General features: G+C 46.2%; 1 protein-coding gene across 1 annotated transcript in view; it reads left to right on the plus strand.

Annotated features, from left to right (window-relative positions):
* Positions 1 to 16433, plus strand: part of pcdh15b (protocadherin-related 15b) — a 1866923-nt gene that overhangs the window by 1733724 nt on the left and 116766 nt on the right. The window contains exon 31 of the mRNA XM_070875055.1: positions 14589 to 14765. Coding sequence (XP_070731156.1) covers positions 14589 to 14765 — 177 coding nt within the window. The remainder of the gene's footprint in view (positions 1 to 14588; positions 14766 to 16433) is intronic.

The following is a 16433-nucleotide window of genomic DNA, read 5'->3' on the forward strand; positions in this document are numbered from 1 at the left end:
CGGGGCTGCGCCATGGATCTTGATGTCTGGGAGGCAGTGCTGTCTGGTGAGGACAGGCTGGTGAAGGACCTTTGTCTTACAGATGCTTAGCGTAAGGCCCATGCTTTCGTACGCCTCAGTAAATACATCGACTATATCCTGGAGTTCAGCCTCTGTATATGCTCAGACGCAGGCGTCGTCCGCGTACTGTAGCTCGACGACAGAGGTTGGTGTGGTCTTGGACCTGGCCTAGAGACGGCGAAGATTGAACAGCTTCCCACTGGTTCTGTAGTTTAGTTGCACTCCAGCGGGGAGCTTGCTGACTGTGAGGCAGAGCATGGCGGCGAGAAAGATTGGGAAGAGGTTTGGGGCGATGACGCAGCCCTGGTTGACCGGTCCAGACTTGGGTTGGATCTGGGATGGATCCATTGGTAAGGATCATGGCTTGCATGTCGTTGTGGAGCAGGCGGAGGATGATGACAAACTTTTGGGGGCATCCGAAACAGAGGAGGACGCTCCATAGACCCTCGCGGTTGACAGTGTCAAAGGCCTTTGTAAGGTCGAAGAAGGCCATGTATAAGGGCTGGCGCTGTTCCCTGCATTTTTCCTGCAGCTGTCACCCTGCAAAGATCATGTCCATTGTGCCCCATAGGGGACGAAATCCGCACTGCGACTCCGAAAGGAGCTCCTCGGCCACGGGAAGAAGATGGTTGAGGAGGACTCTAGCGATGACTTTCCCAGTGGCTGATAGCAGGGAGATTCCTCTGTAGTTGCCGCAGTCAGACTTGTCCCCTTTTTTAAAGATGCTCACGATTACTGCATCTCTGAGATCCCCCGGCATGCTCTCCTCCCTCCAGATGAGAGTCATGAGATCGTGTATTCACGCCAGCAGTGCCTCTCTGCCATACTTCAGTGCCTCAGCAAGGATTCCATCCGCACCCGTAGCCTTGTTGTTTTTGAGCTGTCTTATGGCTTTTTCTACCTCGTGCAGTGTTGGGGTCTCACTGAGCTGGTGGCGGGTAGCATGCTGCGAGATGGAGTTGAGAACACTCGAGTCAAAGACAGAGTCTCGATTGAGGAGATCTTCGAAGTGCTCCTTCTAGTGGGCCCTGACTGCCTCAGTATCCTTGATGAGTGTTTTATCGTTCTTGGCCAGCGGTGGGGTGGGGCCTTGGGTGTTTGGCCCATAGGTGGCCTTGACTGCGATGAAGTATCCTCGCACATCATGGCTGTCGGCTAGCTGCTGTATCTCCTGTTCTTTAGGTTCTGGGTTTTTTGTTGGACCTCAGCCTTGAGCCGTCTGTAATGCTGTTTTGTTGTTCCCGAGTTGGGTTGTTGTTTAAGGCTCAGAAATGCCGTGCACTTGCAATCTACTAGCTCTTGGATCTCCTGATCATTCTCATCAAACCAGTCCTGGTGTTTCCAGGTTGAATGACCGAACGTTTCTTTGCAGGCACTAGTTATGGAGGCCTGGAGGGCAGACCAAGGGCTGTGGGCATTCTGAGTCTCGGGGTCGTCAAGGCACGCCAGGTTAGCTGTGAGGCGCTCGCTGTATTAACTTCCGGCATTAACTTTTTTGCGGCACTGCTTCTGCTGCCCCCTCCGCTTTGGGGCTATGTTGATGGCGATGATGGATCGGATTAGACGGTGGTCCATCCAGTAGTTGTCAGCTCCTGTCATGGCGGAGGTGATGCGCAAATCCTTGTGATCCCTGGCTCGAACGAGGCGATCCCTAGCTTCTCCCTCACATGCCTCTCCAACTGCTCCTTAAATGCATCTATACTATTCACTTCAACCACTCCCTGTGCTAACAAGTTCCACATTCTCACCACTCTCTGGGTAAATAAGTTGCTTCTGAATTCCCTATTTGATTTCTTGGTGACTATCTTATATTGATGGCCTCTAGTTTTGCTCTTAGCCACAAGTGGAAACATTCTCTTTGTGTCTATTCTTTTCATTATTTTATAGACCTCTATTAGGCTACACCTCAGTCTTTTCTTTTCAAGAGAAAAGAGACCCATCTGTTCATCTGTTCCCGGTAGGTATAACCTCATATTTCTGGTATCATCCTTGTAAATCTTTTTTGCACCCTCTCCAGTACCTTTCGATCCTTTTTATAATATGGGAATCAGTACTCAGTACTCCAAATGTGGTTTAACCAAAGTTCAATACAAGTTTAGCATAACTTCACTACTTTTCAATGTTATCCCTCTGGAAATAAACCCTAGTGCTTGGTATTAGCAGGAATGATATATAAATCTATGGATATTTCTTCAGTAATGTAATTTAATTTGGATTACAGCATTCAGAAAATAGCAAGGTAAAACAATGGCAATATTTGATAACATTTCATGCGAAATAGGAACAGGAGGTGGCTATTCAGCCCCTCGAGCCTGTTCCACCATTCAACGACATCATGGTTGATCTGCATCTGAACTCCATCCACCCGCCTTGGCTCCATAACTCTTCATACCCTTAGCTTGCAAAAATCTATCGATCTCAGATATAAATTATTCATTGAGTTAGCATCTACTGTTTCTTGTGGGAGAGAATTTCACACTTCTGTCACACTTTATGTGAAGAAGTGCTTCCTAATCTTTCTCCTGAATGACCTGGCTCTGATTTCAAGGTTATATCGCCTTGTCCTGGATTCCCCCAGTGGTGGAAAAAACCCTAAACATCTCAATCAAATCACTCCTTAGCCTTCTATTTGCCAGTGAATACACGACTAGTTTATGTACTCTCTCCTCATAATCTAACCCTTGGAGCTCTGGTAAAATTCTGGTGAATTGGCACTTTGGGATGTCCTGAGGTTGTGAAAGGCGCTATATAAATGCCAGTCTTTCTTTTTGGTTAGGTTTTTGCCTTGATCAGTTTTATGTTTTTTTGCTTCCAAAAATACTTGTGTATATTTTCTTTTCAGAGCAGTGTGGACAAGGCAGATACATGATTGAGAAACATTTATGTCTATTTGTTCAATAGTCACAAAGGCTCATGGAATGTTAGTCTTTATAGCTAGAGGGAAGGAAGTTTTGCAACAGCTATACAATGCCATGATTTGGATCACAGCTGATGTACAGTTCTGGGCACCGCACCTTAGAAAGGCTCCATGATGGATCGGATGTGAGGAAGAAACCAGGGATCGCCTTGTCCGAGCCAGGGATCGCAAGGATGTGCGCATCACCCGCGCCATGATAGGAGCTGACGACTGCTGGATGGACCACCGCCTAATCCGATCCATGATAGTGCATTGCAGTATTAGCACGTGGGATCAGTATTAGTACGTGGGCCAGTATTAGCACCAGGGCAGTATTAGGACCTGAGCACATTTACACATTTAAATATTGTACTTTCATTACTTCAAGTATGAAGAATCTGTGCACAATCTATGTGTATGGGCAAATTATGTAATATATGTTGCAAATCATGCTTTATATGATTTAATAGTTTACTGGAAAGTAGTCCTTACTGCTTTCTCACCTCCCCAAAACCAATGCCTGCCAAAGCATTCCTTCCTGTTTATTACACAATTCACTCCTTTTGAGCAGTTCAAGGCTCCTGCTCAAAAGAATCTACCTGCCCTGTTATTCCTTGGAAATTTAGCATTTAACAATGAGACTAGTATGAAATTAGATTAATAATGTGAGCCATGAACTTCCTTGCAGCAGTAAACTCTCCCTGACTTTTTGGCATTTAAACTGCAAATTGCATTCCCCGCTAATTTAAATTGTCTTAATTATTTTGCCGCATCTATACATTTCTGCGTAAGTACAGTGTTTTCTGCAAATACCTGTAAATCTCGCAATTTATTTTGTGACCGGTGTATATCCTTTATCTCTATATTAAGCAGTTAAGATTTGGAAATGTATTCACCTACCTGTGTGAGAATGGTTGTATTCATTGCCATCTTTAACAATTTGGACTTCAGTGTATCACCCATAGATATCCTTCCTTTGTTTATTAAGAAATATTGACCATATCTGGAATTTCTTTCCCCATCTGTGCAATAACTGAAATCATTAACTGCCACTTAAAGGCAATGCCAATATATGTCCTTCCCTTCTGTTCTAAAACATGATGATATTCTTGCCTTCCCTGGGTGAGGTTTGTCCAGTTGTAAAGGTTCTTTCACACCTCTTCCTAGTTCTCTGCAATGGTCAAGTCCTAGTTGATCCAATTATTCCCATAATCCAAGGGACATTTGTGGACCTCCTCCAGGCCCCAATATTTCAGGGTTTGTTCTACAATACTGTCGGGTTAAACCTCTGTGACCTAGAGAGTGAAAAGAGATTCTCATTGTGTCACTTACAGCCAGTTAGCTGCAGCCCGAATGCAGAGATGGGCTTTGATTTTGTCAGCATATACATATGATACTGAATACAGATGATCAGCTGATCACAGTAATGCTGATGCTATGTCTAGATTGCCTTCCCCATCACAAGTTACACCCGATAGGGAAGAGGTGTTCTATTTTTCATACATTGATGAACTGCCAGTCACAGCCGAAGAGATTGGTAGAGCAACCAAACGTGACCCAGTTATGTCAAAGGTGTATGATTATATTGCAAACGGATGACCAAACCAGGTAACAGACAAAGATATTCATCGATTCTTCATTCATAAGAATGAATTATCAGTCGATGAAGATTGTATCGTGTGGGGTGCAAGAGTGGTTATATCAAATAAATTCAGGAACAAGTTATTAGGAGACCTCCATGATCAGCACCTGGAAATGTGCTTGACCAAGAATTTTGCACGCAGTTACTTATGGTGGCCAGGTCTTGATAAAGATAGAGAGTAGATCATAAGTCAGTGTATGATATGTCAATCGGTAAACAAGCAACCAACATCAGTACCATTACAGCCATGGAAATGGCCTCCCAGGGTGTGGCAAAGGCTACATATTGATTTTGCTCAGCTAGAAGGAATAACAATTGTTCATTGTGATTGGTGTTTCCAATGTGGAAAATAACAAGTAAAACATTAGACATTTTGTGAAGATTATTTTCTTCATTTGACCTCCCAGAAGAAATTGTTTTGGATAATGGACCACAATTTCGTTCAGAAGAATTTGCACAGTTCATAAGCAAAAATGGTGTGAAACATACCAAGGTTCCACCATACCACCCTGCTTTGAATGGTGCAGCAGAGCGCACAGTACAAATTGTAAAACATGCCCTCATCAAACAAATGTTGGATCCAAATCCAAAGAAACGACAATTGTCATTGGACCATAAATTGGATAATTTTCTAATAACATATCATAAGACTCCTCACACAACTATTGGTAGAACACCAGCAGAGATGTTTCCCAATCGACAGCCACAAACCAGATTCTCATTGTTAAAACCAAACTTGGCACAGTCCATAGAAGAGACACAATTAAGACAGAAAGAGAATCATGATAGAGGTAGAATAAAAGAGAGAAGTGTGAAATTAAATCAGAAGGTGAGAGTGAAGAACCATCACCATAAATGGGTAAAGTGGTTACCAGGAAGAGTGGTGAAGATATGTGATCCTCGCACTTATCTGGTCAAGATGTTTAATAATGGACAGGTTAGGTTTGTTCACATTGTTCATATTTTACCCACAGACATGGAGTAGTTGAGAGTGGGAGTGATTCAATTATTTCTGACTCATCAGATAGTTTTGATACACCAGTAGCATTTCCTACATCCAATGCACTGGAAACAAATCCAAGAGAAAGTCAGAATTTAAGTCTGAGTCCGAGTCGGGAAAACAAACAGTCTGAGGTTAGAGAGAGTTCAAATGGAAATCAAGGGCATCCCTTGGAGGAAAACTTCCCTCAGGATCAGCCCCGAATGAGTTTAAATTCAACACAATGGCCCCAAGTTTCCACACGCTACAAAACGGGCGCCCCTCTGAGCTGGGCACCTGTTTTTCGCGCCAAAAACGGCGCCTGAAAAAAAACACGTGATTCTGGAGCGCCCTGCATCTCCATGGCAGCTTGGCGTGGCGCCCAGGGGGGGAGGAGCCTACCACTCGCGCCGATTTTGTAAGTGGGAGGGGGCGGGTACCATTTAAATTCGTTTTTTTCGTGCCGGCAACCCTGCGCGTGCGCGTTGGAGCGTTCGCGCACGCGCAGTGTGAAGGAAACATTGGCACTTGGCCATTTTTGTAGTTCTTTGTAGCTGTTTAATTTTGGAACATTTTTTAATAAAAGCACATTGCCCTTCTATGATCAGCACTGAGGCTTCTTGCAGCAGTGAGAAGGCTGCAGGAAGCCTCAGAAAGTTGAGGCAGCCGTTTCCCGACGGCCTCCCGCCCCCTGCCGTCGGGAATGGCTGCTCAACTTCTGAGGCTTCCTGCAGCCTTCTCACTGCCTCCTTCCCCCCCCCGCCCGCCGTCGGGAACGGCTGCCTCCTCCCTGCCTCCCGTTGGCGGGAACGACGCCACACCGCTGAGCTGACTGTAAGGCTTCCACCTCAAGTGGAAGGCTGCTTGCTGCCTGCTTACTGCCCGACTGCCCCTCCCTCCCTTCCGTTCGCGGGAACGACCCACACCGCTGAGCTGACTCAACCTGCCTGAAGCACTTTCACACAGGTAGGAAGATGGTTTATTTAATCTTTTCTTTGCTTATAAATGTTTATTCAGGTTGGATTTATTTGTATAATATTTGTATAAGTATAAATAAGGATTTATTGTAGAATTTAATGACTTCCCTTCCCCCCCCCCCACCTCATTCCCGACGCCTAATTTGTAACCTGCGCATGATTTTTTAATGTGTAGACAAGGTTTTTTCAGTGCTACAAAAATCTTCACCTACTCCATTCCAAGTTAGTTTGGAGTACGTTTTCACTGTGGAAACTTTGAAATCAGGCGTCAGTGGCCGGACACGCCCCCTTTTGAAGAAAAAATTCTGTTCCAAAGTGAAACTGTTCTAACTAACTAGAACTGCAGAAATAAAAATGTGGAGAATTGCGATTTCTAAGATAGTCCGTTCTCCACCAGTTGCTCCTAAAAATCGGGTGCAAATCATGTGGAAACTTGGGCCCCATGTTTGGAAGGTTCTGTTCGAGAGTGAAGGTATCCTCTTCGAAACGGAAAACAAGTGATTAAGCTTGATTTGTAAATATGGCAAATAAGTCCATATCCTTTGTTATGTATAACCATGCAAGTTATGCATAATGATTGTTTGTTAGAATAACTTCTTCATTAAGGAGCGAGAAGTGTAATGTCTGTAGCTCCACACTGTGGATGCCTGTGTTACTGCAGCTAGTGCTGTTTAATAAAGAGCAGGTCACCTGACCAGCAGGTCAGAAGTTTCCGGAACCTGCAGCCATCTTACAGGTTGTGTGTTCTGTGCTCTCTGAAGATATTACAAATCACAGCAAAATTGCATACACCCACAATTTTGATTTGGACTTATTAAAGTATGCAATGTCAGGGAAATTAACTGCGTATTCATTTAAAAAAAACTATAGTGAGAGATTTCTGAGGGCTGCTTTTCAGCTCTGTCAGCATGTATGTGCGTAATAAAGGGACACTTGAGCCTTGATTTTAACCCTCTTGCCCAGTGAGAACAGAGCATGGGAGGGTTTAAGATTAGGATGAGTCAATTTACCAGCCTGAAGTGATTCCATTCACACCTGGCACCTTTGCACCTTTGATGCCTTTCAAGTCTGCTGAGCCTCCCACTGCAGGAAGGTGGGGGCCGACTTTAACTTCAAAAGTCACAGCCCCATGATGTCATTGGTGCCGCAACGTGATTTTAACATGGTCTCAGGGAGATCCGCTGGGTATGAAATCCGACTGCCGAACTACAGCAGGAGACACCAACTGGCCAGAAGATGCCTTGGTGAGTTTTCCCAAATTACTATTGTGAGAAAGCCTTGTGGCCCAGGGGGACGAGGAGTGCTACCCCCCACCCACCCCAACCACGCTCCTCGGGCCTCTCCATTCCCTCCGTGCGATGCCATCAGCTGCCAAAGCCCTTGTCCAGCGCTGAAGTTATTCCGAGGGCCGTTCCTTTGAGTCCCCAGTGTCCTAAGGCCCCTGATCTGGAGACAGTGCTGGAATATTTAAACAAGGCCTGTGCCTCACACTGCAAACCCTGTGAGGATTTCCCCCTCGCTGATATACTCACAAACCCCAGCTCCCAACCTCCTTCTGAACGCCCCAAGTAAAAATGTAAACTTGAAATTCTAAACACTGAGGCCGCGATTTTCCCTACCTCGGCAAGTTCATGGCGGGCGACAAAAGTGGCGAGTCCCCTCAATGTTCTACGGCATTGAGGTGCTGCAAACACTGACACACACTGCATAAAGGTGCATGCTCTCCCATGACTGTATGCTTATGGAGTGGATAACGGAGAATCAGTGGATGTGGTGTATTTGGACTTTCAAAAGGCTTTTGACAAGGTCCCACACAAGAGATTAGTATTAATGTGCAAAATTAAGGCACATGGTATTGGGGGTAATGTATTGACGTGGATAGAGAACTGGTTGGCAGACAGGAAGCAAAGAATGGGAATAAACGGGTCCTTTTCAGAATGGCAGGCAGTGACTAGTGGGGAACCGCAGGGTTCAGTGCTGGGACCCCAGCTATTTACAATATATATTCATGATTTCGACAAAGGAATTGAATGTAATATCTCCAAGTTTGCAGATGACACGAAGCTGGGTGGCAGTGTGAGCTGTGAGGAGGATGCTACGATGCTGCAGGGTGACTTGGACAGGTTAGGTGAGTGGGCAAATGCATGGCAGATGCAGTATAATGTGGATAAATGTGAGGTTATCTGATATATCCTTACTATACAGTACAAATGCACACAAGGCCCATGCTTGAGAGAAGGTCACTCTGTGACCAGCAACTTTTATTCCAGCACTGAAGTGATGAAGGTGGGTGGAGCTTCCCCTTTTATATCTGAAAGACCAGGTTAGGAGTGTCTCCCACAAGTTCACCACCTAGTGGTCGATGTTCTCACAGTGTACAACTGGTCAGTTGATATATGGGTTACAATGACAGTTAAATACATGACATTATCCACTGTGATGGCAAAAACAGGAAGGCAGAATATTATCTGAATGGTGACAGATTAGTAAATGGGGAGGTGCAATGAGACCTGGGTGTCATAGTACATCAGTCATTGAAAGTAGACATGCAGGTACAGCAGGCAGTAAAGAAAGCAAATGGCCTGCTGGCCTTCATAGCAAGAGGATTTGAATATAGGAGCAGGGAGGTCTTACTGCAGTTGTACAGGGCCTTGGTGAGGCCACACATTGAATATTGTCTACAGTTTTGGTCTCCTAATCTGAGGAAGGACATTCTTGCTATTGAGGGAGTGCAGCGAAGATTCACCAGACTGAATCCCGGGATGGCAGGACTGAAATATGAAGAAAGACTGGATCGACTAGGCTTATATTCACTGGAATTTAGAAGAATGAAAGGGGATCTCATCGAAACATATAAAATTCTGATGGAATTGGACAGGTTAGATGCAGGAAGAATGTTCCCGATGTTGGGGAAGTCCAGAACCAGGGGTCACGGTGTAAGGATAAGGGATAAGCCATCTAGGACCAAGTTGAGGAGAAACTTTTTCACTCAGAGAATTGTGAACCTGTGGAATTCTCTACCACAGAAAGATGTTGAGTCCAGTTCATTGGATATATTCAAAAGGGAGTTAGATGTGCCCCTGATGGCTAAAGGGATCAGGGGGTATGGAGAGAAGGCAGGAGTGGAGTACTGAAGTTGCATGATCAGCCATGATCATATTGAATGGTGGTGCAGGCTCAAAGGGCCGAATGGCCTGCTCCTGTACCTATTTTTTATGTTTCTATGGAGGGAGTCACAGCATGTAGGGAGGTTCTCTTCCCTTCCAATGGGCAGAAGAGACCTCCTCAGGAGACCAATGCTTTGCGTTCTTGGACAGATCTCTGTGCACCTTTGGAAGTGGTTTAGTGAGTTGCAGTAAATGGTGATACATAATGGTATCCCCTGCAATGCTGATGAGTGTGCAATGAATGGCTTGGGCATTAGAATCATCGGAGCCGAATTTGGTCGCTGCCCATTTCTCGGCAGCCCCCGGATGGCACCTACATTTTTGCCACCCGCTGGCGCCGGGACCCATGGGGAGCCACTTTCGTCTCCGTTGTGTGGGCGGCAGCGGCAGACAGCGGCAGTCACTGGGCAGGAGCTGGAGTGAGTGGTCGGCTTCATCTGTGTGCGGCATTTGGAGGTCTCTCCACTCGGGGACCTTCAGAGGGCCTCCAATGCGCATGCATGAGGCTTCATTATTTTTTTTTCTGTAGTTTTTGTCTTCCGACGTGTTGTCATTTCGGGGCCATTTGAGGCTGATTGCTGCACTGCGCATGCGCATAAAGGCACACCACTTTATTCTACCTGTGAGTGTGAGAGGGGAGAGGAGAGAGTTGGCATTTGAGAGAGTTGGAGGTTGGAGAGGACAGAGTTGGAGGTTGGAGAGGACAAGGTTGGAGAGGAGAGGGTTGGAGTTTGGAGAGAAAAGTGTTGGAGGTTGGAGAGGAGAGAGTTGGAGGTTGGAGAGGGAACATTGGAGAAATTGAGACACACAAACTGTTGTGCACCCATTCGTTTCATCATTGACGATGAATGGCCAGAAATCAGCAATGAAGTCTGGCAAAACTTGACCAAATGAGCAGGGATTGGAGAAGCTCGTGACGGAGGTGGAGCGCAGGTACAAAGACCTTACCCGGAATGGTCGTGGCAAGCCTCCACCGCCCCAATACCGACACATTTGGAGGGAGATCGGTGAGATCGTGAGCGCAATGGACAACGTTGAGCGGGATGAGGAGCAGTGCTGTTGGAATGATTTTCTGCCGGCAGCAAGAGTGAGTACCAAGTTATTCGCCCCCGTCCTGTTCAATGCCAAAAAGGTTATGCGCCAGATGTGTGTGTGTGTGGGAGTGTGGGGTTATCAGCAAAGGGGCTAAAGGCTGCAACGTTTCTTTGTGCAGAAGAAAAAAGCATCCAAGGCAGCATGCCTGAGAGCGACGGGAGGGGGACCAGCAGAGGTGGTCGAATAGAGCAGGCTGGAGGAGCAAGCTTTGGCATTGGGTGCCCACCGCTGTGCAACCACAAAGGGTGATGCCGATCCAATGCCACAGCATGGTAAGGTTATACTAATCTCCGGTGTGAGTGACGCTCATGGCATGAAAGGACATGCAATGTTAATGCACTCACGGTTGACCGCACACTTTGTTGGCCATTATTGGTGTGCCCATGTAGAGATGGAACTCCGTGGTGGCAGAATGTGAGATGGCACGGCTAAATATCACAGCTTGGCCATCACCATCCCCCCGCCCTCCCCCTCCCCTGTCCCTGCCACTCCCCACCCCCACTCCCCACAGACTGAAATGCCATCCTCTACTTGCAGATGATAACTTGGACAGCACGGATCAAGGCATCAACCTCTGGCCTTCAGAGAAGCCATCAGACCCCAATGTTTCCTCCGCCGACGTCGGCCCCCCAGCACAAGTCAGAGGATCCCTCCTCCACCTTCCCCCCAGATCACCCATTTCTACCGCTCCCACCTCCGCCACCCTGAGCCATGAAGGAGAGGAGAGAGAGGAGGGAGAAGGGCCCGTCTTTGAGCCCCTTGAGCTCCAGGAGCAGGAACAGGATGACAGCAGCCTCCTGCCATGTGAGCCAGGTGTCAGTAGAACCTCGGCATCGGCCTCCGAGTTCCTGGGGTTTGGAACGGACACCACACTGGAAAGCTCAACCAAGCGCAGAGGCCGTGGTGCGATGGCAAGCAAGGCGCCAGAACCCACCAGGGGCAAGCATCCATCTGAGGATTCACCACGGCTCTCTGCAATTCTGGAGGTGGTACAGCTATCACGGACAAGCGTGCAGATAGGTCGCGATATGCTCCAGACCATGACTGGGATAGCTGCCAGCATGGCCACCTTCACCCAGCAGCACGATGACAAGATGGATCGGCTCATCACTGTGTTGGAGCGCACAACCGAGAGCGTTGAGGCGATGAGGCAAGAGATGGCTTCTGGACGCAGTGAAAGCCCCTGACCCCACACCCTCAAGGCAGACTGGTCCAGAGAAGCAGGAGATCCCAGCATCCTCGGCCACGCCCCCTACCTTCTCACTAAGACACACACGTCTGCAGACATCCCGCTGCCCTCCTGCACAACCTCGTCAACCAGAGGCAGAGAGGGGCAGGGGAGCGGGACGCCATGGTGTAGGCAGGGCGAGGAAGAGGAGCTTGGGCATCACTTCAGGGGGGGGAGAAGAGAGATGGTGGTGCCGGGTCGAGGAGTGGGTGCTGGTGGTGTAAATGTAATAACGTTATGTGACCTTTGTTATTGTGCACTTGTAAATACACTCACATTGTTGACCCTCTCTTGGTGAGTGTCTGATTTTAACTTCATGTGTGGTGCCTTGTGAGAAACACACATCTGTCCCTCAGGTCATCTGCTTTATCAGGAATATCTTCCCATCCACATATGACCGCACTGTATAATGGGTACGGTCATCAGGCCATCGCAACACGCTTTATGTGCTGTGAGGGTTATTCGATGTGTCAGATTAATTACATCTCTCAGAATAGACTTATGTCCATCACCACAACAAGGCATGCTGGGTACAGGACTTTTGTGATGAATCAGAACAGATTTTATGAAGTAGTTTCCTTGCAGTACAAAGAAAGATACATTAACAAGATGATAGTGACAGACTAGTCGTTGAAACCTCAATGGTAGGCCACTGAGTCACCATGGCGCTTGTCTCTTGCTGTGTTCTACTGACCGTAGTCTTTTCTCTGTTTGGTCTGTAATCGCACTGCCCCTAAAGTCGAATAGCTGTAACTTTATATCCTTTTCCTCCCATACAAATGTTGTCAGAGTCTGCAGCTATCTCAGGCTTACAATAGATCATTCTAACCCTAACCCTCTCACCCTCAATGTCATATGTAATGCTTCCCTGAGAACTCCTTGAAGGACTGTGTCACCGAATTAATTAATCAGCTTGGATGGACAACATGTGACTTTTCATTTATTCATAATTATTTTGCCTTCGCCATTGGGCTTCTCAATGAAGGTCTTTCAGCAAGGTCAAAGAAAAAAGTTTCCATCAGCCGAGACACATTTCAGTCGTTTTTATCACATCCAAATTAAACATGACCTTCAGCGGTAAGTAAAGTCACATCCACCTAACTTTTTCCCAGCAGTCCCACTCCTGACGGTCCAGCGCCTGCACCATAGCCGCGATGTGCAGTCCTTCTCACTGCCGCCTGACTCACGGACAGCTCACACCTGCTTTTTGCCAGCGGTCCTTCTGGCGGGCGGCAGGTTGATCTGAGGCCAGTACCCCCTGACCAAAATGGCCGATTTGCAGCATCTGGCATGGCGGGCGGCGTGACGTCACGCCGGCGGATCCCTCCGTGACCAATCTCGCGCCGGGCGGAACCTGGACAGCCGATGGGCGGCTCTGGAGGAATTGCCCAGAGAACATACATTTCCAGTGGATCCTCGGTGGCTGCGGGCACAACCTGCACCAAATTCGGCGTCATAAAATCATAGAAATTTACAGCATGGAAGGAAGCCATTTCGGCCCATCATGTCAGCGTCAGCCGACCAAGAGGCTATCCAGCCTAATCCCACTTTCCAGCTCTTGGTCCGTAGCCCTGTAGGTTACGGCACTTTAAGTCCACATCCAAGTATTTTTTTAAATGTGGTGCAGCATTGTAGAAATGCCTTATGTTGTTGGTGTGGAGTGGTGCCAAACTCGCACATCCTGTGACAGCCAGAGTGTACAGCGTCAAGTGAAATAAATCTGGCCATGGTGAGGCCATCCCAGGCACCAATGTGGTCAGGTGCTGATGCCCTGTGTCCTGTGCAGTATCAGTTGATTGCGGAGAAGGGCGGTGTTGTTGGTGCTGCTGGTGTGCCTGGTGATGCTGGTGTTCGGGCTGATTGTGCTGGGAATCTTAGGACCCAGGTGAGAGAGCATAAAATGCATTGATGCTGATGGAATAGATGGCAGGTGAAGTAGAGATGACAGAAGCGATCTGTCAATGGTGAGAGAGGTAATGAGGTCAGACTGGATGGAGACTTGTGTAAAAACTTGCAGCATTCTGAGTCAGTAGTGGAAATGCAGTTTAGAGAAGCCAGTGGCTAAGGGAAGATATCTGATTCATCTGGGAGCTTTGACTTGATATTTGAAGCTGTCAACTCATCGTCTGCAACAATGAAAAGTGACCTCCCATCTCAGCTTCACTGATGAGGTCTAGACACAGCGGGAAATCAATGAGCAACTTGTCAAATTCAAAAAGGTAGGAAAAAAGCATGGTTTTGTGGCTGTAAACAAGCCACAAATTATTTCAATTGCCTCCCCCAGCGCTGCCTGGCGTGTCTGCTCAGCACTGGCAGACCCAGCATTTGGTAAAGGCGTGGGCGATGGGTTGACAGCGGGATCCCGGCCCCCTGTCAAAGAAAAACACTTTCCCACCTGACCCACCTGCTGACGGCCCCCACCCACCCCCGAAAATTCCCCCCTGAAAATCCAGGTGCCAAATCTCCAACAGTGAGATATGAGTATGAATGTAAAGCACTTTACCCAAATAACTCACTTCAATTTTATTAAAATTGTGTTCTTAGAATTTTGGAGCGTTATGTCCAAGACCAAATTCCCGGTGCCAAAGTAGTCGTGGAATCCATCGGGCCTCGCAAGCATGGAGACGGCTTTCAGGAAGAGGACTACTCTAAGTCAGATCTGATGGTTTATGCCATTGACCCTTTGACGAACAGAGCCATATCAAGGAATGAGCTCTTCAAGTAAGTTTGGAGCATTCATAATTGTTTCAAAATTTGCAAAGTATCCAGTAAGCAAACTATTTCTCAGGATCTGAATTTATCAAGAATTGACGTGTGCTACAGATTAAGCTGAAAGTTAGTGCATTTAATTAAAGGCTTTTTATTATGGAGGGAACATCCTGTTTGGACTGAAAAAATTGAGCTCACTGCTGCTGATTATTAATGTATGACGGTCTGACACATTCATGTGATGTTCCTCTGTCAATTATTTTAATGGGGTGTTAGCCTGTTTACTGAGTTAATAACTTCGCTAAAATAGCAACAGCTGAATGTCATTCAAATGTGTCGTGTTCATATGCTAATATCACAGATTCCCTTATTCTTAAAGCAGTGCACGTATGACTAATTTGCTGTGCTCATATATATTTAAATTCCCCCCCTACGGTGTCAGAAATGGGAGATTTACACTCTGATATTTTCTATTCATTAATCTGTACAATAAGCACTAACTTTTCATGTCAGCAACAAATGTGTCACATCATTTTTCAACAAAATTCATAAATAATGGTCTCTGTCCTATCAGACAAGGGTCTCCTTTCAAAAATGGACCTCTGAGAGCTGTCTGACTGCATACTCATTTGTAAACAGTTCAGTGTACTAGGCACTCAACACTGGATGTTTACAAAATGTAATCATGTTTTTTTCAGTCTCTTTTTAATGAGACATGGAATGAAATATTTAAAATATACTGCAAATGTCCAATTTTTATAAAAGCACTGTGTCACATAAAGATGTTCTGGGATGCTGCTCATTTGTCTACATTCAAAGCAATGTTGGCGTTCTTTCTTATATGCTCATTAATGAGAACTCTCTGCTATTGCTTAGCAACAGTGATGACAGTGAAGGTCATTAAAACTGGTTCAGAGCAACAAAAAAGTTTTTATCATTGCACTGGTTGAGAGGCCAAGAAATAAGTGTTATTGCAGTCAAGCTCTGATTGGCCAGAATGCCATCTGTAAAACTAACAAATCCCCATAGAATGATTCACCAGATGGAAAAATAACGTAATTAGTATTTGTAATTGTTTCTGTTGAAATAAACATAAAATAGTGAGATGAACACTTTGCTTTCTCAAGCTGGAAAATAACCATATAAGCAGTTCTAAAAAAGGCTGCTAAATCTTTTGATGAATCATCTTTTTGTTTGGATGTAAAATAATTGCTTGGGTGAAGTGCACAGAGGTGGGGAGGATCACATGTCTCCAATGAATCGCAACTTGATTTTCATCCATCAATCCAAATGTACAGAGCAAGCTCCAATATAGTTGTGCACTATTATCTGCCAGACTTTCCTCTATGCTCAGCATCATAGAAGCATAGAAAATAGGTGCAGGAGTAGGCCATTTGGCCCTTCGAGCCTGCACCACCATTCAATATGATCATGGCTGATCATGCAACTTCAGTACCCCCATTTCTGATTTCTCTCCCTACACTTTGATTCCTTTAGTGGCGAGGGCCACATCTAACTCCCTTTTGAATATATCTAACAAACTTAACTCAACAACTTTCTGTGGTAGAGAATTCCACAGGTTCACAGTTCTCTGAGTGAAGAAGTTTCTCATTTTCGTCCTAAATGGCTTACCCCTTATTCTTAGACTGTGACCCCCCTCGTTCTGGACTTCCCCAACAT

Source organism: Pristiophorus japonicus, chromosome 3 (assembly GCF_044704955.1).
Source record: "Pristiophorus japonicus isolate sPriJap1 chromosome 3, sPriJap1.hap1, whole genome shotgun sequence".
Taxonomy (NCBI): domain Eukaryota; kingdom Metazoa; phylum Chordata; class Chondrichthyes; family Pristiophoridae; genus Pristiophorus; species Pristiophorus japonicus.